Here is a 25028-nt window from a genome sequence, read left to right on the forward strand (position 1 = left end):
GTGCATCAGAGCAAGTTGTGTAATTAAAACAAAATCTGACTCCCATGGATTCTCTCTTCCCCACCCCCCTCCTCCCCACCTGTCTTCCCAGACCATCTTCAATACTTAGGGTTGCCAACCGTCTTGATTTTTTCCGAACTGTACAGGAAAAAAGGAGGGGTAAAATGTTTGGAAATGCAATGATTTCAGCCTTCTAGCTGCGGGTTATCTGATCCTCCCCTACAATTATTTCAATACAGTGTGTACTTTGGTAGCTACTTTATATTAAATTTGGAGGATTCATTTATTTTCTGTCACTTGCATAGACTTCAGTCCACAATTTAATCAGAAGCTTAAAAAATTGTACAAAAACAGTTGTTTGGCCCCTGGGCTTGTTAAAGCAAACCTTTTTTTGAAATAAAGAAGTTTAACAAGTGGTCATGATATGAAGCTCTAAAGGGGCAGACTTGGGGAGTAACATCAGAAAATATTTCTTCACAGAAAGATTGATAGATGCATGGAACAACCTTCCAGTGGAGGTGATAGAGGCAAAAACAATAATAAAGCACAGGACAAGTTCAGAGGATCATTAATTGCAAAGAAGTGAGGGGAAATTTGGAGACCAACTGGAATCTATGGCTCTGTAAAAAGAAGTAATCTGAGCAGACTAAATGGGTATTTATCTGCTGTTGTATTCTGTTTGAGTTTTTCTAATAGCGAAGAATGGCAATAAAAGTTGCATGTGCGAATACCTCATCTGCAACGATATTGGACAGAATCTTCAAGTGTTCGGAAATTTGGTGGTTGAAAGTTGGCAACCCATTCCCCACCTCCCTTTCCAACCAGTCAGCTTACACCTTCCTGGCCCAACCCCCATCCCCTCCAAGACAATTTGCCCCCCTCCATTTAACCTCCCCCACTCCCAGCCTTCTCTAGATGCTTGCATTGGTGTCGCTGTTCTGTTTTCTTCCAGCACTGCATGGCTTCGATGCCTGAATTCCTGCATAGTTCTCAGAGTCTTGGGAGATCTGTGTGGGAGTTTGGGTACTAAACAGTTAAAACCCATAGATCTGCACAGTGCCAGGAGAAAACAGAACAGCTGTTTTAGAAACAGTGGGGAGAGTATGTACTGGAAGAATAGAAGGCACTACATATATGGTATGTTATGATTTCAGCTGCTATGCAGCCACACCATACCCTGATGGGGACACCTTTTTACCAGCAGAGTCCTCCGGCAAGCTCTGCATTGAACTTTTCTTACCATCTTGTCCCTGGTCTCATGACTCAACCTGCCTTGCAGCCTTGTCTCCATTAGGAGACAAGCACACCCTCCAGGCTGGCCAAGCTCCTCCCTCCTACCTGCACCACACCCAGACTCCAGCCCACATAATCCTTCCTTGTCAGTCGCAAGATGCTTCCGCATCAAGTCGCCCTTGGCTCCTTGCTCTAGTCACTCTTACCTTGCGACCTCCCCAGACCTATCCTTGCCTCATGGCCTCTGGGCATTCTGACCTCAGCCTTGCTTTATGGCCTCTGGGCCTTCTGACTTCAGCCTTGCTTTATGGCCTCTGGGCCTTCTGACTTCAGCCTTGCCTTGTCTTGCCTCATGGCCTTCTAACCTTTTTCTTGCCTTGCTTTGAGGTCCCCTGGCCTTCTGACCCTTTCCTTGCCTTCTGGCCTATAAAGGGCTTACCTTGCTCTATGGCCTTCCTGTATCGCTGCCTTTGGGCTTATATGTTCCATTATCTGTCTTGTCCTTGTGTCGGCCTGTTGTATCCTGTCTTAGTCTGTTCCAGTCCAAGCTTCATTTCCAGTCTTACATGCATGTTGTTCCTGTCTAAGCCTCAGTTCCAGTGTTACCTGCACACTGTTCCTGTTCAAGCCTTGCTACAACCGTACCAGCCTGTCCAAGTTCTGCTTCAGCTTTGTTATGCCGTCCTACGTCACTCCGAAGGTGGTGATCTCCACGCTCCACCTGAACTGGAGCCATAACAGAATGCGGAAGCCACCCATCACCTTCACAAGTGAGTGTGGGGGGCTCCTTGGCTGATGGTGAGTCTGCTTTTAATACAGAGGAGAATGATTATATACCTACCACTACACGGTATTTTTCCTGCACTTCCTGCCAGATTTTAAACCCCCCACACTACATTGGCTGCATAGTGTGTCTCTTTCCCAACCTTATTTTATGGGACTACAGAATATGTTGCTTTACTAATCCTGCCTCCATTCAAGTTTGTACTAGCTGTGCTGCGCCCCAGCCAGACCCACAATTAAGAATGTGATTGGTAATGAATTTCATTCTAGTCCCCTGCATTTTGGGCATGAAGCGAATGTAAAGAGAAAAATGGTCTGCTCTTCCCACACTGCCTGAACTGTAACTCCTCTAACCCAAGCTGGTGGAAATGTCCATTCCTAGCTATCTGCCTCCAGATAGAATCTGTCCCATCTATGTTGCCACCAATTCAGCTTCCAGAAAGACCAGTGCACGTTTAAAGACAAAGCCTTGGCCAGGAGAAAAGCTAATTAAAGCTATCTATGTGCAGACTGCTGCAGAAACTCTCAGCACATCAGCTCAGAAAACCCCAGCTTGCTTGACTAGCTTGAATTCTGTTCTTATTAAGGCAAATTCAGCTTCTGGAGAAAAAGAACCATGAGGGAGACCAGAAGCTTCTCAGAGAACACCATCTGCTTTTCCTGCCCAAGACACAGGAAAAGTGCACAAAAAATTCACTTTTGGTCCATACAGGTACTGCAGTCAAGCAGATTGATCTAGTTTGTACCACCAAGCCCAGTTCAGTTGCTACAGCTATTTCTAAATCATTGCCTGTAACAGCAAATTCTGCCCTCCTGCAACCTGCTGAAGAAAAGCACAGCCTAGACTCAGAGATATCGGTGACTTGTAATAACCTTTTGGAAGCCATAACTATGAAGCTGAACTCTGTCACACAGACCTTGAATTACCTGTCAGCCCACAGCCAAGGCTCCCCCAGAACCAATTAACTCTGAAGTTAAAATATTAAAACCTGCACCTGAATTAAAAACCTTAGAATTTTTACTAGCAAAGACTAACAGACCCTGATTGCAGTGGTCCTTTGGCTCCCCTGCTCCGGTCACATACACCAGATTATCTGAAGCAGAAAGGACTAATTAACTCGGGCAAACCTCAGCCATAGTAAGCTGCAACCCAGCAGCTGCTAATGAGACCTTCAGTGAAGCTCTGAGTACAGCATGTGTCTTTATTGGCCTTAAGCTAGACACACAGAAATCAGATCCTGAGTCTAACTTTTGTGCACAAGACCTGTTCCTGAATGCCATGCATATTACAGATGATGTGATGAAGGAAGGGCAACTATGTACCTCTATTCTGCCATATTGCCATGTGAGAATACCTCCAGTAAACTTTAGAAACTCCTCTCTGCCCTTTCAGTCAGAGAAAATTGGAAAAACACTAGAACCTTTGTCAGTTGCAGGATAAGTCTTAACTTCTGAAAGCCACCGGTCCTGCAGAACCAGCCTAGAAGGGGCATCCTAATTCAGATGTCCAGACCTAGGAGAGTCCTGGCTCAGACACCCCGCCTCAAGAGGAAGCACTGTCCACACTCTGTGCTCAGTCACCAAGCACCAGACACTGGACTTGTTGCCTCCCTTCAAAGAAACTCTGTGCCAGTTTTTACATAATTCACATATCCTGTACCATTGGTCCAATCATCCAAGGATCCTGTGCCAGGGGCTTCATGCTCTACACACCCATGTTAGGGGGTCGACTCTTCACACACCCTGTGCTGGTGGTCCTATCATCTAAGGATCCTGAGCTGGTGGGCTTACATCTCAATCACCTTGTGCCAGTGGCCCTACATATTGGACACTCAGTCAGCAGGCCTCTTATCCTGCTCTGATCCAGTCAGCCCAGGAGAAGGCTCCAGCTCTGATCCAGTCAGCCCAGCAGAAAGGGCTCCAGCTCTGACCCAGGCAGCCCAGCAGAAAGGGCTCCAGCTCTGACCCAGGCAGCTCATCAGAGAGGGCTCTAGCTCTGATGCAGTCAGCACAACAGAGGGCTCCAGCCCAGGAGAAGGCGCCTGTCCACAGCCAGCCTGCCCAGGGAAAGGTGTATGTCCATAGACCTTCTAGCAAGAGGTACCTACCTGGCAAACAATTTCTCAGCCAAGTCTCATCTTGCTCACCCAGCTATGACCCCCATGGAAAATGTGATCCAGGGGGAGGATACGGTTATGATTTCAGCTGTTATGCAGCCTCACTGTACCCTGACAGGGACACCTCCCTACTAGCAGAGGCCCTCTTGAGCTCCGCACTGGACTGTTCTCACCATCTCTTCCCTGGTCTCATGACTCAACTTGCCTTGTGCCTCCCCTCTGCCATGGGACCTCGAAGAGCATACCCTCCAGATTGGCCAAGCTCCTCCCTCTTGCCTATACTAAACTACACCCAAACTCCATCCCTACATAATCCTGCCTTGTCAGACTCAAGATGCTTCTGCATCGAGTCGCCCTTTGCTCTTTTCCCTAGCTACTCTTGCCTTGCGGCCTCTCCAGGCCTATCCTTGTGGCCTCTGGGCCTTCTGACCTCAGCTTTGCTTTGCCTTGCCTCATGGCCTTTAGGCCTTCTGACTTCAACTTTGCCTTGCCTTGTGGCCTTCAGGCCTTCTGATCTTAGCCTTACCTTGTGGCCTTCTGACATCAGCCTTGCCCTGTGGTCCTCAGGCTTTCTGACCCTTGCCTTGTACTGTTTGGGCCTTCTTACCTCTTGCCGGGCCTTCTGGCCTATATAGGTCTTGCCCTGCTGTGTGGCTTATCTAGTCTTCTCCTTGTCTTGTATCGCTGCCTTTGGGCCTGTATGGTCCATGTTCTGTCTTGTCCTATCATGTGCTATCTTAGTCTGTTCCTGTCCAAGCTTCAGTTCCAGCCTTACCTGCACACTGTTCCTGTCCAAGCCTTGCTCCAGCCTTACCAGCCTGTCCAAGCCATGCTTTAGCTTTGTCGTGGTGTTCCCCAGGCTCCACCTGAACCAGAGTCATAACAGGATCGATAGGAGCTGCCCACCTGTTCCCAGGCCTTATAAGGTAAAACACCGATCTAAGATATAGAGGGAGGCAGTTTTCAAATAGCCCATGTATTTCCTGATAATTTTCAGAGAGAAACAATGTGAGCAGTTTCTCTTTGAAAAATAGTGTACAGTACATGCGTTAAAAGCGAGTGTATTTTGCATCCCCTGTTTGGTACTGATGACCGAGAGGGCGAACATGATGCATGTGCTGGTGAAAATTTCATTTTACATGTGCTATTTTCCTCCTTTGACAAATATGTCTCTGGAAATGCCTCCTCGCAATTTGGATAAAAGCATATATGTTATGGAAGACCGCACGTACTTTTAGTAATTTTTAGACAAGCCACATTACCTGCGCAAATTACTATTTATCTGAGTAAATGACACTGAAGATTGTCCTTGAAAAAAAAAATAATAAGGGAGGGAGGGTGAGCCAGTTGCTATCAGCCACCTTGTGATTTCTGAATTCACTCTCAGCATATCAGGGTTTAAAAGAGGTTTAGAAAGTTCCTGGAGGAAAAGTCCATAACACATTATTAGTCAGGTAGTCTAAAGATAGCTATTACAGGAAATAAGTCTACTTCATGGGATCTGCCAGGTATTTGTGACCTGGACTGGCCATTGGCTTAGACAGGATGCTGGGCTTGTTGGACCTTGGTCTGACCCAGCATGGCATTTCTTATGTTCTTATGTTCTCTTTCAGCCCATGTTAGACGGGGTTGTTGGAATAATAAAATATCATAGTTGTAAACATTGTACATTAAAATATGGTTTGCATATATGGAAATCAAAATCTTGTCTCTGCAGTGGGTGTTGTCTTGCTACTCAGTCTGTCGAACTTGCCATTCTGTTAATTTATTTATTTTATTTAAGGATTTATATACCGGAGGTTCCTGTATAATATACATATCACCCCGGTTTACAATGAACAGTAACTATCGCTTCAAGTTAGCGGTTTACAATGAACATAGTTAATCCAAGAAACAGAGAAAATATATATATATAACAATGCTAACAATTAATAAATAATTAATAAATGAAAATAAATGCAATAACAATTAATAAATAATTAATAATAAACAACAATAAATATCAATGAAAAATGGCAATAAAAAATGACAATAAATAAAATACAATAGCAGTTAGTGAAATAACATGAGGGTTGATGAGAAAATGACATGGTTAAATAACAAGGTTATGTGAAATATGCTGGGGTAATCGGAAAATATGTGACTGACTTTCTTCCTGCTCTTAGTTCTACGGGAATGCTTGTTTGAATAACCAAGTCTTAAGTTTCTTTTTGAATGTAGCGTGGCATGGTTCCAGGCGAAGGTCTGGTGGAAGCGAGTTCCAGAGTGAAGGGCCCGCTGTGGATAGAGCGCGTTTCCTCAGCGAGGATTTAGCCGGTTGGGTGATTAGTCTGTTTTGATAAGCGCTTCTGGTCGGTTTCATAGATGTGTGTAGTTGAATTTGGAATGTTAATTTGAGCGGTGCGATGTTGTGCAAAGCTTTATGTATCCCAATCCCAATCATGCTCATCACTCTGATATTTCTTTTTAGTGAGGAGTCTGGCAACCTTTTTTTTTTTTTTTTTTGTTGCAAAATCTCCATTTATTGCATAGAGGCAGATTCAAAACTGTCTTTTTGTAGTAATTTTATTGCATGTGAAATGTGCTTATTGATGGCACTGGAAACCAGATGCTTATTGATGGCATTGGAAACCAGAGTGCCCTGTTTAAGCACAGAATTGGGATGTGTTTGTGTGTGTGTGTGTATATAGATAGATATAGATATATAGATATATATCTGGATTTAAGTACTCACTTTTTAAAATCTGAATTCAAGGTGAGTTATAAATTCATGTACTGTTGGGTCCCTGCCCAAGAGGGCTCACAATCAAATAGGTAGATTTACTAAACTGTTATAAGCGATTAACGCGTGGAAAAACTGAGTTTATCATACAATAATCGCCTATTCCTATGATATTGCGGGATATTTTCATCTAAAAACTGCCTATTGAAATTAGCTGCTTTGCATGCATTTGCAGGAGTTATACATTTTTGACAGGAGTATTGGAACGTTAACGCCCATCCCCATTGCTCCTGCATAGAAGTTAAACGGGGGAGGGGGATTCTTGCACATTAGGATGAGGGCTTTTTACGAGCTGCGTGACCCTTTTAGAAGATGTTGACCACTACAAAATTTTATGATGCTGTGGTATATAAATTTTAATAAACCATAAAACCTGTGTGCAGGGGGCTGCCATTGCACAGTTTTAAATATTTTTTTCTCCTATCTTGAGTTATATGAATGTAAGGGTGAGCATGGCTCAAAAGGTTTGCTCACCCCTGTACTAGACCATTCTAGCATTTCAGAGTTCCCCCCACTACAGTATTTCGAATAGAGTATATTATTTCATTTAATATGCATCTTGTTTGGTTTTTATCGTATGTTGTATTTTGATATTTTATGATTTTGTGTGTTTAATTTCGATTGATGTGGATATATATATATTTTTTTTTTTGCAGTTTGTTTTATTCAAAGATTTTTGGGTTGGTTACAGCCATATAGAACATGTTATATACCAGTCAGACTCAGGTGGCCATCCCCAAACCTCTCCTGACCCTTCCCCCTTAGTTTATCAAAATGTTTGTACTTTTTTTCTTTGTTCCAGGTTTGAAATGCAGTCCAGATTTTCTTGAATTTTGCAGTATTATTTTGCCAAATCACCATAAGTTGTTCCATCTGGTGAAGGAATAAAAGCCATTTATAAGACAGCTTACTGGGTGCAGTCTTTATTCTGCGAAGTGCTGCTATTTCACAGCGTGCCATAATCAATTTAAATATGTTTCTTGTTGTACCTTCCATAGATGCTGAAAGTAAAAATGTTAGTGGGCCCTTGTCCACCGTGAACTGTATAATATCCAAAATTGTTACCCACCATGTCCTTATACCTTTCAATCCTAGTGTTAGGAACATGGCTCGTGGGATGGCCCCACAAGCCTCTGTTCTCACCCCGATGCCGCTGCGAGCAGTCCAGGATGTTGTCGGCACACTCCCGCAGCTGGGACGCAGTCATCTCCTTAGTGCTGCTGGGCGTGGCCCCAAACACCGCCATACTTCTCCTGTTTCAGATCCTCCTTAGGCACGCATGCATTATATGGGCCTCACGGTGGGAAACATTGAGTGGTGTCATCAGATGATGTCAGACCAACTGGCTTATTTAAGCCAGGACCTTGTAGCAGTTGCTTGCCTCAGCAACGGGTCTTCTGCCTTGCAGTGCATGTTACCTAGCGTTCTGTACCTCGTCTAGCCTTGCCTTCTCCAACTTTCCTCATCTAGCCCACATTATCCTGCCTCACCTTATCCTATCCATCTTGTCCAGTGTCTTCATCGTGTCTTCATCCACCCTTGGCCTGACTCTCTGGATCTTGATCTCTTCCTTGGACCTGACCAAGATTGCCTGCTGTCTGGACCTGTCCCTGACCCTTTGCCTGGACCTAACCACAATTGCCTTAACGCCTGGACCTGACCCCTTGCCTGGACCGAACCAAGATTGCCTGCTGCCTGGACCTGACCACTTGCTAGCTGCCTGCCCCAACCTTGGCCTGACTGACTTCGTTAGTCTGCTGCCTGCCCAGACCCTGGTGTGCTTTTGGGCTTTAGTTATTGTCACTGCCATAGGGACCCACCTAAGTCTTGCTGGCTGCCAGTACCCAAGGGTTCAACTTGTGGGGGAGGTGACTGGTAAAGGTGAAGCTCCAGACTGTCCTGCTACAGGACATGTTCGCCAGGTATCAGCATAGGCCTCGTTGGTTTGCCCTCTAACCTGCATCAGATATGCTGCAGCAAAGAGCTTGCACACCCACTACCCTTCACATCTAGGACATGACCTCCACACATGGCTTCAATGTTTCTCTGTCCCCAAACTCCCTCCAACAGCTATTGGACACAATAGGAAACATATTTTTTAATTGAGCTGGAGTGTAATATCGCAGGTATATTTTAAGAGTTCTCTGTTAACTGAGCTGAGAGAGATGTTTTTGCCTTGTGTCATCGAATGTCAGCCCAGACCTCATATTCTATTGAGCAATTCAGATCTCTCACCCAATCGTTCTCATGTTTAAGTAGATCTTATTTATTTATTTAAAAAGTTTTAATAGACTGCCTTCTCCAGAATTGATCATAGCGGTTTACATCATTACATACATAATAAGCAAATAAGACAAACATCAAAATGGTATTAATTTTTGTATTATATTTTATCTAAATATCAAAGATTGTGACTTTCTATGAAAACATCTTGAGGATTGGGAGAGAGGTACTTTCAGGAAATAAGAGTTTAGCATAGACTGTGTAAGCATGTGCTATCATAATCTTCTGGAGGTACACTCAACACACTATAGATTTTTAAATAAACCCTTTGATAGATAGTTCCTTTATACAATATGTTTCAAAAATTGAGTATCCCTTTCCCAAATATTGTTTGCTCACATTTTGCTGGACATAGTTTTGAATTTGTATGTATGCATATTGATCTCCCTCGTCCAATCGATATTTCTCTTTCAAATTTGCAAAGGTCTCCTATCCCTGTGGACATATAATTTGACCTATTTGAAATAATCCATTGCTCTCCCATTTCCTAAAGCATGCACTATCTAATCCAACTGGAAATTCAACGTTATGTCGTATTCATTAGAGATGAATAATTTGTGTTTTGTTGTATATCACCTTGGACCTCAGTATTGGCGACTAATAAATCCTTAATAAACAAACATAATGTTATCTTATAGTTTAATCAGTAGCTATGATATATATGCATCTTTGATTCTGTAAGTCCCTGAATCTGTGGTTGCATCTGCTAGGTCCCTTTCACCCAGAAATAACAAGGATAGTTGTCTTAGAATAACCGTTTTCTTTATTAGTGCTATTAAGAATTTGTCAGTTACAGCAGATAGTACAGAAGGAAAGGTGAGAGAGCAAAAAAAACAAAGCAAGAGTTCTGAGCTCTTCTTTTTGTTTTCCAGTTATAGGGACAAATCACAAATTTACATATTGCCTCATTATTTTAAGCTTCCATACAAGATGATAGACTAGCAGATTAGCTACGCCTGTATTCTATGACATCACTACATTGATGAAACATTGATTGATAATAGGCATGATCCTTTCATAATTTTTTTGGCCTGCTGTGCCATCTAATGAATGCAAGCTCACATAGTAGAAATATATTTTTGCAACTTTCAGGATATAAATTATGGACCTTGAAGCAGCTAATCACTTCAGTGAACATGGCATAGCAGAATAGTTTTATGACTAGAAATATCTGTACACTATCATTCTCCTTAGCTCTACCTTCGCTGGCTCCGGTTAGAAAAGTGTCATTATTCACACATCTTTATCTGGCACTAGCAAGACTTTTATTCCTCTGTGTACTGCTAGCTTGACCCATAATACTTCAGGGCATTGGCTATAAATTTCTCTCTGATCAGAGACTTGTGTCTGCCTGTGCCAGGTCTGTAGTCAGAGAAGAGAGGGCCTCAAAATTCATAGAGCTCAGCCTTTTTTTTACAATGGGGAGGGCAGAAAGAAGAGCACAGTTTATAATAGTAAGCATTCTTTTATTTTAAATTGTGTAAACTACAAATAATTCAGGAATGTAGATTTTGTTATTCCATTAATACGTTTTCCATATGCCATTTAACTGCATGTAAAAATTAAAGAGAAGCATGTAGGGATGATCACAATTTTTGGAGAGCTTCTGTTCTAGAACAGTGTTTCTCACCAGTGTGTCTTCAGACCTGATCAGGTGTGCCATGAAAAAGCCTCCACCACTGATGCTCCAATCCAGGCCAGTACCTGGACTATGCTCTCAGCACCTTACTTACATCATTAAGAATCACCAGCAGTGGCTTTTAAGCATGTAGGAGCTCCTTTCTGAAACATAATGTAAGGGTGCTTGTAGGACTAGCCAAGGCTGCTGAAATGCTAAAAAGTATGTTAAAGGTGAAAAAGTATGTTAAGGGTCAACACGGAGTTTCCTTTCTGGTTTTTAGCTCAATTTATAAGCAATCATATGACTCACAATAATTAAGTCTCATTAACATATATGAGATAAAATTATAATGTCAACCAATTAGGAAAATGTTATGCAAACAAAGATATTAATTAGTGTGTAAGTTAGAGGCAGTGGCATATTTAACCAAATGGAACGACTCCGAAGAACTAAGCTGAAGGTTTACTTTGCATTGTGTGGTAAGCACTACTCCTATTATAAGATACCTTATAATAAAAGACAAAATTTTTCTCTTACTGGCTGATGCTTTTTAGTGTTTACTAGCACCACCAACATTTTGGAACCCCAGATGGGATGTGCAGTGAGAAGGGGGAGGGGGTCACTGTGGAGCCCCCATTTGAAAAAAGGGGATCTTTTCCTTTGCTTGGAGCCTCCTGTTTCCTTCTATCCCCACGAAAAGAAACCCACTATCTGGGCTTTTTTCAACCTGCCAACAGCAAAGAAACAAATTTCACTTTTAGATTTTATGAATGCATTCCTCCTCTTCCTAGCTATAGCATGAGTCGCAGAGTTTGGTAATAATGGGAAGCATGCAAGGGAGGATAGCCAGAACTCACATTTCGAGCAGCACACACAGTACTTTGGTTCCTTCCAGCCTCTGTCTTACCTCCAGGCTGAGTGAGACAAGGAGAGAGTGCACTGAGCAATGGATATAACTCATTATAGGGCCAATGTTATAAGACCCATGCTGAAATCCACACTGACTTTTCTGCATGTTTTTTTTAGCATGCACGGCAAAAATCAGCAGAAGTGTGGGATGTAATGGTGCATATGCTAATTGGAAACAAAAAAAAAAATCTGTGTACAGCAAACACGTGTGGATTGCACTCCAATGGGGCCATAGAAGAATTTATAAGTTCTTTGAAGCAGGGACCCTGGCTAACTCTCCAAGCTCCCTTCCTTTCCAGGGTGTAGGTTCTTTTGACTGGGGGAAGAAAAGGAGTCTTCTGGGTCCCAGTGTGGCGTGACTAACTCTTCTCTCCTGACTCCCTGGGTGAGGTGATATTTAATGATCCTTGTGTGTGCTGGCAGTCAACGGAGCCACAGGGTTAGTGTCCAAATAAACCTTTATTGTTGAAATGGATTAATAATGTCACAATACTGAGCCACAGCACCACTGAATTAGTTCTTTACAAAATTATGCTCAATCTTTGCAGGAATATCAACAGCCAGAGCCAGGGGGAAACTCCAGGTTTGGGAAAAAATAGTCACCAGTTGGTGCAGGGTGTCCCTTTGATGGCTGGGTCAGCCCTCCCAACTGGCTAAAAAAGGTTATTGTCTCTGCACAGAGAGACAAGCTCTCTCTTTCCCCAGGGTTCATAGAAGCACCAAGGATGTTAGGCTCTGCCTTTACTCACAGTCAGTTGGTTTCTAGATTCTTTCATTTCTGGTGCAGCTCTTTCCTTTTGTCAGTTGGGATCCCTGAAGCAGTTAGGAAGACAGGGCAGTCAAAGGTTCTTTGTGGATCTTGAAGTTTAATGTGTAGCAAAAATGAAGATACCATCGGAGTGTACCCTTACAGCAGATCACTGACCCTCCCCCCCCCTCCTCACTGAGGGTATGGAGGTCAGGTCTTCCCTGGGCCCAGGAGTTGAACAGGCTCAGTACTATCACTTAAAAGGTTAAATTCCCAAAAACGTACCCAGAGGGGAATATCCAGACCAGCTAATGAATGGACTGGAAAGAATAAACCCCTCTCAACTCTGGTCAGGACCACAAAACAGGGCTTGCTTGGCTCCTTTGACTGGGCCTGCAAGGCAACAAAATGTAACTATTGTGAACTGTTATGATGGCGAAACCGAATGACGGTATACAAAACATGCTAAATAAATACAAGCTAATCTCCTCTCTACCTCTAAACTCTTTTCCAGGCTCAAGGGACTGCCTCCCAAACTGTACCAAGGGAGTGGTTTTATATCTTCACCAAGGGGACAGCCATGCCAGGCTCTGCAGGAGGGGGATGTATTTGAAAAGATCCTCCCCACTAACCAGCTGACACTGAAAATCCAGGACCTAATAGTAACAGAACACAGTGCCTGTTACACACACGTGCCATAATGTGTGCAGTAACGCATGCTCATGGCCCTATGTAGTACATCGCACAGACATCCATGCAGAAACCCGCGCAGACACCCCATCAGTATTTGAACACCCACGGTTGATTCTTGGGGCGAAAGCCTTTCTTTTTGGGGAAAAAAAAAGGAATAAATAAGTGGTCCGGAAGTTGATGTGAAAGTGGATCGAGCAAATATCTCCCTTCATGATCAGACTTTTGACTGCTGACGAGAGCGTGAAATGCAGATCAACTATTTTGCCTCAAGAAGCTGCCTTCTCTCTACCAGTTCCAGCCGTTGCTTGGCTGACCCGCAAAAGCATTAAAAAAAACTGGTCTCTACACCAGCCCTTTCACTTGACCTCTGCCCTGACCCAAGTGCTAAAAACCCGCACTAACCCAATCTTTCTGCCTGGCTCCCTGCATTGCCCATGATTAGATTATCGCCTCCTTTGTATGCCATTAGTATGCACTTGTGCAGAACCTGCCATGGTTTTTAAAACGGGTTTATGTGTGCGTTTTCCCTGTGCTGAATAGGTTATTACATACCCGCATGAGACTAGCACGGGAAAAATCAGTGCAGAATCCTGCACAAATAAGTGCAAAAATCCACAGCAGCTTTACTTCTGCTTATTACATCGTTCCTGTGAGTGTTGGGAGCCAGAGCAGTGGTGGAGGAGGTTTTGCAGCCACATGCAGCAGCCAAAGTGTTGCATAATGCCTCAGCACTACCCAAACACCCTCTCAGGGTTAACCCTTTGATGACTTGGAGGGTGCTGCCGAGCACTGCCCAAGCCCATCTGCTCCTGCGCACATGCTCCTACAGTGGTAGCCTCCCACCCATCAACTGGTTCTCTGCTTTTCTGGTGGTTTCTAGGGACACTGGGACCCCATGCAACCTAGAGGTCACGTAATTCCTAGAAATACTCCCCTAGACCAAATACATAAAATACTGGAATCTTCAATCAGTCCAAAACAGGGACAGCTAACAAACTAATAAGTTTATTATCAAACAGTAGGAACAGTGAATGTTAGAAGATTTAATCTACCAACAGAAACAGGTAAAACAATAAGGATTAAACAGTAAAAGCTATTATATTATACTTATCTAGAATCTGGGGAGGTCAGAAAAAATAATGTCCACATAAGATGAACAGGGTTTCAGCACAGATATATCTCCTCCCTGTGTACTTTCAGCCGAGTCTAGAGAATTCTAGCATCTTCAGAGCTATCTCTCTGCCTGAAGGGCCAGTCAGGGCATATAGTACTATCATTAGCTTTTTGACCAATGGCCTTTTGTCTGTTAATTATTTTGTGGCCAATGGCACTGCAGGATATTTCAGTCTTATAACTTCCTCAGGGATGCTAGGATATACATGCTGTTCTAGCCTCATTCTCAGTCAAGTCAGCATCCCAAGTCTCTTTTGTTCATACAGTGCAGAAGTGAAAAATTATCTGCGAGCTACATAGAGGAAATGAAATGTTTCTGGGGAGAAAGCACAAGTCCTAGGAAAACAAGACATTACAGTGCACACAAAACCCCTGAGCTGGTTGCCTGCATCACACAGACTATTCCCTTCTGCAATTGTGTATAGAGAGAATTGGTCCATTGTATCTGATTCATGGGTGTCTGTCTCCCACTGTCTTTTGTTCTAAAATTTGACAGAGACTTGCAGGGCTGTTAGTGCTTTCCTAGCTTTTCTTTTGATCATTGAGCTCTCTCTGTCAGGCCGATACAGTACAGTGCGCTCAGACGGAGTGCACTGTTAACCTGCCCTTGGACGCGCGTTTTCCCTTACCCCTTATTCAGTAAGGGGCGGAAAACGCGCTTCCAACCCGCGGAACCTAATAGCGCCCTCAACATGCAAATGCATGTTGATGGCCCTATTAGGTATTCCCGCACGATACAGAAAGTAAAATGTGCAGCCAAGCCGCACATTTTAATTTAAGAAATTAGCGTCTACCCAAAGGTAGGCGCTAGTTTCTGCCAGCACCAGGAAAGTGCACACAGAAAAGCAGTAAAAACTGCTTTTCTGTGCACCCTCCGACTTAATATCATGGCGATATTAAGTCGGAGGTCCTGAAGGGTAAAAACAAAAAAGAAAAAAATTTTTTAAATGGGCCGGCGGCTGTTGGGTCGAAACCAGATGCTCAATTTTGCCGGCGTCCAGTATGCCGAGCCCGTGGCTGTCAGCGGGCTCGAGAACCGATGCCGGCAAAATTGAGCGTTGGCTGTCAAACCCACTGACAGCCGCTGCTCCGGGCTAAAAGGAGGCGCTAGGGACGCGCTAGTGTCCCTAGCGCCTCCTTTTGCCCGTTTCTACCGCCGGGCCTCATTTAAATAGAGAATCGCGCGCACAGGTGAGTGGCCTGTGCGTGCGCCGGGAGAGCGGGCGTTCGTCTGCTCTCCCGCGGACTTTACTGAATCGGCCTGTGTGTCTGCATTGCTTGCCCCTCATGGAGGTAGTTGTGCTATACAACATTTTTGTTAATGTAGGAGCAGTTTCGGCTTGAAAAGATTGGGAAACACTGTTCTAGAGTGCATTGTTATGTTCCAGGACACAATTTGCATTCTTCCCAACTTTTGCTTCTTAAGAACCCTGGCAAAATTAAATTGGTGGGTACTGCTAAGAAAGCATTTTCCTATGCAAGACCATCCTTATGGAATTCTATTCCACAGCAGCTTAAATTACTAAAAGGTTCCATCACTTTCAGAAAAATGTGTAAAGCATGGTTACCTCTGTTACTGTTTTTGTTTGATTTGCTGCAACACTAGATTGGTATTTGATGAGCATTTTCTGGATGGTTGTACTTTGCTTTGTAGCTCTTTTTGGGAGGAACTGTTTAAAAATATGACAATAAATAAAATATACCCTGGTCACAGCGATTTTCAGTGGTATCTTTGGAGGTACTTTGGTTGTATCCCTCTACAAATACATTTTATTCCCAAATGCATGGGTTGCTCTGACAGTCAAGCATTTATTATTTATATATTTATTTATTTTAAATTTTTATATACCGAAATTCCTGTATGAGATACAAATCAATCCGGTTTACATGGAAAGGCAAATCGCCCAGGGTTTACATGCCCGCCCAAGGCTTTTACATCAAACAGTAAACAGTGAGTCTCCAAACTTTACATATAACGAATTAAACAGTAAGTCTCAATATAACAGTTAACAATTAAACAGAAAAATTGCCCGGGGCTGTAAGTGCATGCTTAGGGCTTTACTAAAATTAAACAGTAGCTCGCCACCGGTTTAACATGAAAACAAATTGAACAGGGGTGGTGGGGAGGGAGGAAAAAGGAGAGTAATAGATGAATGCGTTAATGGGATGACTTCCAGATAGGCTCAAATTTGAAGGGGATGGATATAAGAGAGGAGCAGAAAGAGGGGGAGAGATCTGGTTGGATAGTAGAGGAGGGCTAACGTGGGAGGGAGGAGATCAGCGTTGTCTACTGAAGAGGGAGGACCTTGGGGGGAAGAGAAAGAGGAGGAGATTAGGAGGACGGCAAGGGGGGACGTACCGTCTATCAAGAGAGTCAGCATAGTGAGCTTGACGAGGTAGCACTTAAAATTAAGGTATAATCATGTCAACCTAGTTACATTACGTATCTGGGAATGCTTGGCTGAAGAGCCAGGTTTTTAGCGCTTTTTTAAACTAAAAAAAAAAGTTTTTTTTAAACTTAAAAAGTTTTAAAAGTTTTAGTTTAAAAAAACGTAGTTTTTAGTTTAGTTTTCAGTTTAGTTTTAGTTAAAAAAAAAAAAAAAAAAAAAAAAAAAAAAAAAAGTTTTAGTTTAAAAAAAAACAAAAAAAGTTTTTTTTAAACTCCGGTAGGCTCTCTGTAAGGTAAGCATCTTACCTTACAGAGAGATATGTTGTCCTAGAAGTAGTGGTGCCTTTAGAGTACATCATCTCTGATGGATTTGGTGTTTGTAGTTCTCATGGTTTCCTACTATATAAAAGTAGGAATGGGAAAGCCATACAATTTAGTATTAATGATCTTTCTCACATTTTGTCCTGTAGACCTAGCAGTGGTAACATCAGTGCTCATCAGTCGTTTTGTGGATTTCAAGGATAACTATTTCCACATAAACAGGTGCTGAGGTTACAAGCTGAATAGCAATCTGTGTAGAGAAGGGCTGGTTTTTCTGAGTTGTGTAGAAAGTTCATAATGGTGAATGCCGCATATCTCAGCAACAAAAGGGGGCTCATGTCTTCATATTGCCCATTTACATAGAGCACAGGAAGAATATTTGTCTATTGCATTTGGTAGCATGATAATTCAACAGTTTTATTGTATTTTATTGTATTTATTTATTGCTTTTCTATACCGATGTTCGTTTGCACATCACATCAGTTTACAGGAAACTAAATAGGAACAAAAAATGGTAACCGAAAAGGAATTACATCTCAAAATTCAAACAACTCAAGGTTACAAACAACAGTTGGGTTACAAAGGGGTAGAATAGGATGTCAAGGAATAGATAACAGAGAGTAACTATTAGTAGTATTAACTTATATAAAACAATGCAATTTTATAAATTAATAGAAACAACTTGATTGTTGGGTGTTCTTGATGTTTGAAGTTTCATTTTTTTATTTTACTTCCCCCCAATGTAATTTGTTCAGATTGATCTTCATTTTGACTTTTATGTGGTTTGAAATTATAACAGGGCTTAAATGTCAACCTTGGCATGCTGAAGCTGAAGGGCCCTTCTCTGTCCTCAGCAGGTCCTGCCCATCAGTAACCTGCTGCATGGTGCTCTGGTTGTGAACAGATTTATTACAGGCAGTAATGACGAGGTTTATTGTTCTTGTTGATCCTTCTCTCCTGTCCCTTTTGGGAGCAGTCATACTGATCACATTCCAGAAATACTGACAGCCAGCCTTTCCACTCCAGAAGTTTCTGTTTATGGTGTATTAAATTATAAAGCCCTTTGGAGTCCAGTTTGGAGAATAAATATGGTATAAATCCAAATTATTATGTGCCAAAGCAGCAGTAACTAAAGCCTCCTTCCCAGCGGTTGCATGATGACAATGAAGACAAATTCTTTTGCTTTTGTGTTAAATTGTAACTTAATTTCATAATCTTTTTGCTTTCAGTTTGATATAAAAAGCGTTAAGTCTGTTTAAAGTTTTTATATAACTTCTGTGATTTGATATCTTATTTGGAATTGACTTTTACCAGTGGGGAGAGAAGTAGATACTGGGGAGTGGAGCTGTCTGCTTGCTGGGTTTGAAATTTCTGCTTGGGATTGTGCTATGCCAGTAACTTTTTTTTTTTTTTTAAACCTGTTCTGGCTGCCTAGCCCACTCCCCCGATATCACTTATCTGGCTATCTATTAGGTGGATAACTTTGTGGGCGGGCAGTGGGCGAATCAGGTTGATGCTGCTTTGCAGGATAACTTATCTAACTAAGTAGTGATATTGAAACTTAGCCGGATAAGTTGTCCGCCTAAGTTAGTCGGGCTCAGTAGCAGATTTAAATTTAGACGGATATAACTTATCCGGCTAAGTTGCATTATATATGTTGATATTCAATGGCATAACTATGCCACTGGATATCCTTGTAACTTAGCTGGCCAGGATTTGAATATTGACCCCATAGAGTTTTTGCTCTACAAGGCATGTGCAGAGAAGGGCAACCAAAATGATAAAGGGGATGGAACTGCCCCCCTATGAGGAAAGGCTGAAGAGATTAGGGCTGTTCAGCTTGGAGAAGAAACGGCTGAGGGGGGATATGGTAGAGGTCTTTAAGATCATGAGAGGTCTTGAACGAGTAGATGTGAATCAGTTATTTATACTTTCGGATAATAGAAGGACTAGGGGGCATTCCATGAAGTTAGTAATTAGCACATTTAAAACTAATCATAGAAAATTATTTTTCACTCAATGCACAATAAAGCTCTGGAATTTGTTGCCAGAGGATGTGGTTAGTGCATTTAGTGGAGCTGGGTTCAAAAAAGGTTTGGATAAGTTCTTGGAGGAGAAGTCCATTAACGGCTATTAATCAAGTTTACTTAGGGAATAGCCACTGCTAATAATTGCATCAGTAGCATGGGATCTTCTTGGTGTTTGGGTAATTGCCAGGTTCTTGTGGCCTGGTTTGGCCTCTGTTGGAAATAGGATGCTGGGCTTTATGGACCCTTGTTCTGACCCAGCATGGCAATTTCTTATGTTCTTATGAATTCCTGTGTGGGCGTTGCCTCATGAGCCCTCTCAAGTCTTTTTTCATTTGATCATCAGCCTGGGCATGTACCCTATATCTATGTAATTTTTATTCATTAAAATCCTTATTCTTAATCTTTTCTAACTTTAATTTGCCTCGCTGCCTCAAACAGCACTTTTCAATACTATATTAAAAAAAAAAGGAACAAAGAATTTTTCTTTTCAGGATGTCAGGCTCCAAGAAGCCCCCCATGAACGGCTTCAAAAATTGTATATGTGGTAGGAAAATGACGGTTATGGATAGACCTGAAGTTTATAACCATTCCCTCAGACCATTTCATGACCAGGCAAATTGTTACCAGCTCTGGCTGGATGTCTCCATGTTCCCAAAAGTCAAGGGCCTAGAAAATGGAGGAACTGCATATGTCTCTCCAGAAGCTGCAGCCTTATCTGCTTCCCTGGGTATTGAGTTGAGCAGGAGCATTTCAATGATATTTCCCCTTTGGGTGGAGCAGACAGTCCTTGGGGTTGAGTAAATATTGAAAAAGAAGCACCACTCTGCGGAGCCGCTTGTGCAGTGGGCACTGAGAAAGCACAAAGTCTCAGCACTTTTAATGCAGCTGACTCACTCTTTGGTGCATTGACCCTCTGTGCCATTGACGCACAGCGCATTGACACATGGTGCATTGATTTAACATGTCCTATTCTTCAGAGTTCTCCATAATATGGCTCAGAACTATATTTCTGTAAGGATTTCTTTGAGGCAGCTATGCTCTTCTCGGTCATTTGCCAGGGATGTGAGATGTAAGATTAAAGAAGCACAGAATCAAGATTTTTTTTTCTGTGACTGCTCCCTTGGAGGTTAAATCAGATAATTTATTTCAATTCTGTAAGCTCTTGAAATCATGGTTGTTTGTTAAAGTGACTGGCTAGGAGGTGAGACTGTATATTTCAATTTGAGTTGAATTTGATCTAATTTTGTTTTATTTTAGTATGTATGTATAACGACTTGAGATTTTGATGAAATGAGATTAATAAATGTAATGATGATGTCTTTGATTCATATATGTTCTCCATTATTCATTTATCAAGAAATATATACATGTAATCTAGCATATAAACCATAGTTCGCAAGATTTTGATTTAAATAAAACTATTGTCTTTTTTTTTTTTTTTTTTGGCCAGGTATAAAGAAGGTGGGGAAGCTTTGCTGGTTCTGCTTCCTTCAGAACAAAAAGGCATGGTTCAGCAGTTACTGGAGAGGAAAATCCCCATTGAGGAAATAAAGTAAGGAAACAAAGTTTAATTCTTCACTGTGCATCTCCTTCCATATACAGTTGTATGCAAACGTTTAGGCACTCCTGGTCAAACGGTATATTTTAATGAATCTCTAAATAAACCGAAGCTGACATGATACATGGTATTGCTGCAAAAATAGTCTTGCAGTGAATGTATCAAACTAAAAGTTTGTAAAAATGGATTATGTGGACCAGTGATATTACACTGTCATCTAGAAAATGCCAGTTGGTATAAACGAATATGTGCATTTGGTGTGATGGTCCTTTATTTAATATTGCCAACATTATGTAATACTGCTGAGTAATGAGTTTGAAAATAAAGTAATAGCGAACATTAGGGTTTACAAAGTTAAACATGACATCTTTCTGCAATTTTTAATGCAATTTATATTTTTAATTGCTGATTTTAACAGATTGAAAATAGAACAGTGACTATGGCATGTACAAAATTTTGGATACCCTTCCAGTTGATTCATTACTACTTTTTAAAAAAAATTGTTAATAAGGACAAAAAAGTCGATTGACTTGTAAGGCCTTCAATTTAATGAAAATTATTCCACAGTTGAATAAATATTCTGACCCTTCTTGTCTCTCAGTTTGTGATTGTTCTTCCATCTACTTTCAGTAACCATGCTCTGTGAGCATTTGAAAGTGAAGATTATTCACTCTTACAAAGCAGGAGAAGGCTATTTAAAAAAAAAAAAAATCCAAACGCTTCCTACCAGCAGTTTCAACTTTTAGAATCATTGTTAAGAAATGGAAGTTGTGTGGAACTTTTGAGGTAAAAGCATGATCTGGAAAAACAAAAATCCCTGATAAAAGAGCCTGAAAATTAGACCAATCTGCAAAACGAAATCCACAGATCACCTGCTGAAAAGTTTAGCTGATACTAAACAGTACTTGGAAGAAATGCTTTCTGCGTTTCTGACAACTAGCATGGCCTGTTTAGCCTATTATATAGTAGAAAGGTGAATGGTAAAAAGATGAGGGGGATGACAAGAAAGGCAATGAGCAGAGGGTTATGGGAGAAGAATCTGGGATCCTGCATTACTGTTGTAAAGAAAAGCTAGGGTTTGGTGCTGAGAAGGGAGGAAGTAGATCTCTGGGTATGTAAGAGAAACTGTGGAGGTAAAGAAGAGAAGAGGGTAGGGGGAGATGGGAGGAAATATCTAGGAAAGAGATAGGAAGCAGGGCATTATTCCAAATTTCTGGGACACTGAGAGTGCCATAAATTGATGCTTTTGTAATACTGTTTATTTATGTTTAGATGCCACCAAGATGTTTGGTCTCTTATTTCTTTCTGTTATGATATCGAGGTGTGTGGTGGATTCCTAGGGGCAACAGTGATAGTGACTCCCAAGGGGAGGAGCCCCATAGGGAACCGTAGCACCAGGCTAGACTCAGATGCACAAACACAGAGAATATATCTTTATTATGCAGCTTGTATGGTTCACCAGAGGTGGCAGTAGAGAGTCGATTAGAATGCAACAGTCTGTGATCCTCGGCGGAGGAGACCCCTCCCTCAATGGTGGTGTAAGGCCCTGATGCAGATATCCAGTGAGGCGCTGTAGGAGAGACAGACTGGCAGATGTTATTACACACTCCCTTGTAGCTGAGTAGATAGAATTCCCAATAAGCAGTAGAGAGAGGATAGGTAGCAACAGTCTGTGATCCTCGGCAGAGGAGACCCGTTCCACAGTGGTGGTGTAGGGCCCGATGTAGATAGACAACGAGGAGCTATAGATGAACAGACTGGGAGAAGTAGTACTCATTCTCTATAGCTGATAGGTAGTGTTCCAGCAGGTAGAAGAATTGGTAGCAGGCACCAGGATAGACACACAGACCCTCGAGGAGCGAGTACCTGGATTCAGGATAGGTGGAGGAAGAGGGCTTTGGCCATCACCACCACACTCGGCTTCCTGCACCTGCTGCCTTTCAGTTGCATAAGCAGCAAAGTCCACACCGGGAACCAGCTACCATTCCAAGGCACTTCTCTGAAGGACCACGGAAATCGTCTCAGGAATTCTCAACTGGGAAAGGGATCTTTAGGTATCACCGCAGGAGAGTGGGGCTCAATTTTCTTCAATTTAGAGTGTAGAATTTTCTACTTCCTAAAGTACAGCAATCTCCATATGGAGAGGTATGTCCACCATCTGCTGGAGACAGAGTATTCTGGCGGGCTGAGGTCACTGCAGGGGAATATATATATATATATTGTGACGTCAACTTGCTCCGTCTCCATCTGCAGGCAGGGAGCATAACCCACTGGTCCTGAGTCCATCTATTTACACACTAGGAAAGGGGCAATCCATGAAGTTAGCATGGGACACATTTAAAACTAATCGGAGAAAGTTCTTTTTTACTCAACGCACAATTAAACTCTGGAATTTGTTGCCAGAGGATGTGGTTAGTGCAGTTAGTATAGCTGTGTTTAAAAAAGGATTGGATAAGTTCTTGGAGGAGAAGTCCATTACCTGCTATTAAGTTCACTTAGAGAATAGCCACTGCCATTAGCAATGGTAACATGGAATAGGCTTAGTTTTTGGGTACTTGCCAGGTTCTTATGGCCTGGATTGGCCACTGTTGGAAACAGGATGCTGGGCTTGATGGATCCTTGGTCTGACCCAGTATGGCATTTTCTTATGTTCTTCTTATGATCCATTTTAAGATTCTCTGTCAAAAGTGTAGCACTGGAATGAGCTGCAGCACTTTTGAAGATTATCTCAGTGGGATCTGCTTACAGTAGTTCCGGCAGTTAAATTGATGGTTAACTAAATGTGCTTTCTCCTGTTTTGCCCCAATATTGTGGAATTCAATTTCTTTGGAGGCTTGATCAGAGCTTAATTTTTTAAAGTTTCAGAAAAAATAACTGCCCAGAAACTTGCTCAGGTTAACAGAATGAGGGCATTTGGTTTGAATGTTGACAAAAAGAAAAACCAGAGAATAGTGAACTGGCTTTTATTTTGAGATATTCATGGTGGTCTCTTCCTAGGGCTGGGAATGAGTTGTGGATGGTGATAGAACATATTGTGATATAATGGGGATCGGGTATTTTACTTTAATGTGATGTAATGGGTTGTAGAGTGAATAAGGAAAGTGAAGAGGTTATAGGTTGATATATTCTATGTTATTAAAATGAAGAGAGGTGGAGATGGTAGGTTTATTGCTATGTTTTAGAATGTTTTATTGTAATGGGATAGAAGGTGATGTCCTTTCGTGGATTACAAATTGGTAAAAAAGACAGGAAACAGAGAGTAGGATTATATGGTCAATTTTCTCAGTGGAAAAGGGTAAACAGTGGAGTGCCTCAGGGATCTGTACTTGGACCGGTGCTTTTCAAAATATTTATAAATGATCTAGAAAGGAATAAGACGAGTGAGGTTATCAAATTTGCGGATGATACAAAATTATTCAGAGTAGTTAAATCACAAGCGGATTGTGATACATTACAGGAGGACCTTGCGAGACTGGAAGATTGGGCATCCAAATGGCAGATGAAATTTAATGTGGGCAAGTGCAAGGTGTTGCATATAGGAAAAAATAACCCTTGCTGTCTTACACAATATTAGGTTCCATATTAGGAGCTACCACCCAGGAAAAAGATCTAGGCATCATAGTGGATAATACTTTGAAATCGTCGGCTCAGTGTGCTGCAGCAGTCAAAAAAGCAAACAGAATGTTAGGAATTATTAGGAAGGGAATGGTTAATAAAACAGAAAATGTCATCATAATGCCTCTGTATCACTCCATGGTGTACAATTCTGGTCGCCGCATCTCAAAAAAGATATAGTTGCGATGGAGAAGGTACAGAGAAGGGCAACCAAAATGATAAAGGGAATGAAATTGCTCCCCTATGAGGAAAGGCTGAAGAGGTTAGGACTATTCAGCTTGGAGAAGAGATGGCTGAGGGGGGATATGATAGAGGTCTTTAAGATCATGAGAGGTCTTGAACGAGTAGATGTGAATCGGTTACTTACACTTTCGGATAATAGAAGGACCAGAGGGCATTCCATGAAGTTAGCAAGTAGCACATTTTAAGACTAATCAGAGAAAATTCTTTTTCCCTCAAGGCACAAGTAAGCTCTGGAATTTGTTGCCAGAGGATGTGGTCAGTGCAGTTAGTGTAGCTGGGTTCAAAAAAGGTGTGGATAAGTTCTTGGAGGAGAGAAGTCCATTAACTGCTATTAATCAAGTTTACTTAGGTAATAGCCACTGCAATTAATTGCATCAGTAGCATGGGATCTTCTTGGTGTTTGGGTACTTACTAGGTTCTTGTAGCCTGGTTTGGCCTCTGTTGGAAATAGAATGCTGTGCTAATGGACCCTTGGTCTGACCCAGCATGGCAATTTCTTATGTTCTTGACCCACTTTGGGGTTTTTAGAA

At 42.0% G+C, this 25028-nt stretch overlaps 1 protein-coding gene across 3 annotated transcripts in view; it reads left to right on the top strand.

The window, feature by feature from the left end:
- Positions 1-25028, top strand: part of DDX10 (DEAD-box helicase 10) — a 759707-nt gene that overhangs the window by 91944 nt on the left and 642735 nt on the right. For all 3 annotated transcript variants that reach the window (XM_029602477.1, XM_029602475.1, XM_029602474.1), the window contains exon 10: positions 20533-20634. In XM_029602477.1, the coding sequence (XP_029458337.1) occupies positions 20533-20634 (102 nt within the window). The remainder of the gene's footprint in view (positions 1-20532; positions 20635-25028) is intronic.

The sequence above is a fragment of the Rhinatrema bivittatum genome, chromosome 5, assembly GCF_901001135.1.
Source record: "Rhinatrema bivittatum chromosome 5, aRhiBiv1.1, whole genome shotgun sequence".
Lineage (NCBI taxonomy): Eukaryota > Metazoa > Chordata > Amphibia > Gymnophiona > Rhinatrematidae > Rhinatrema > Rhinatrema bivittatum.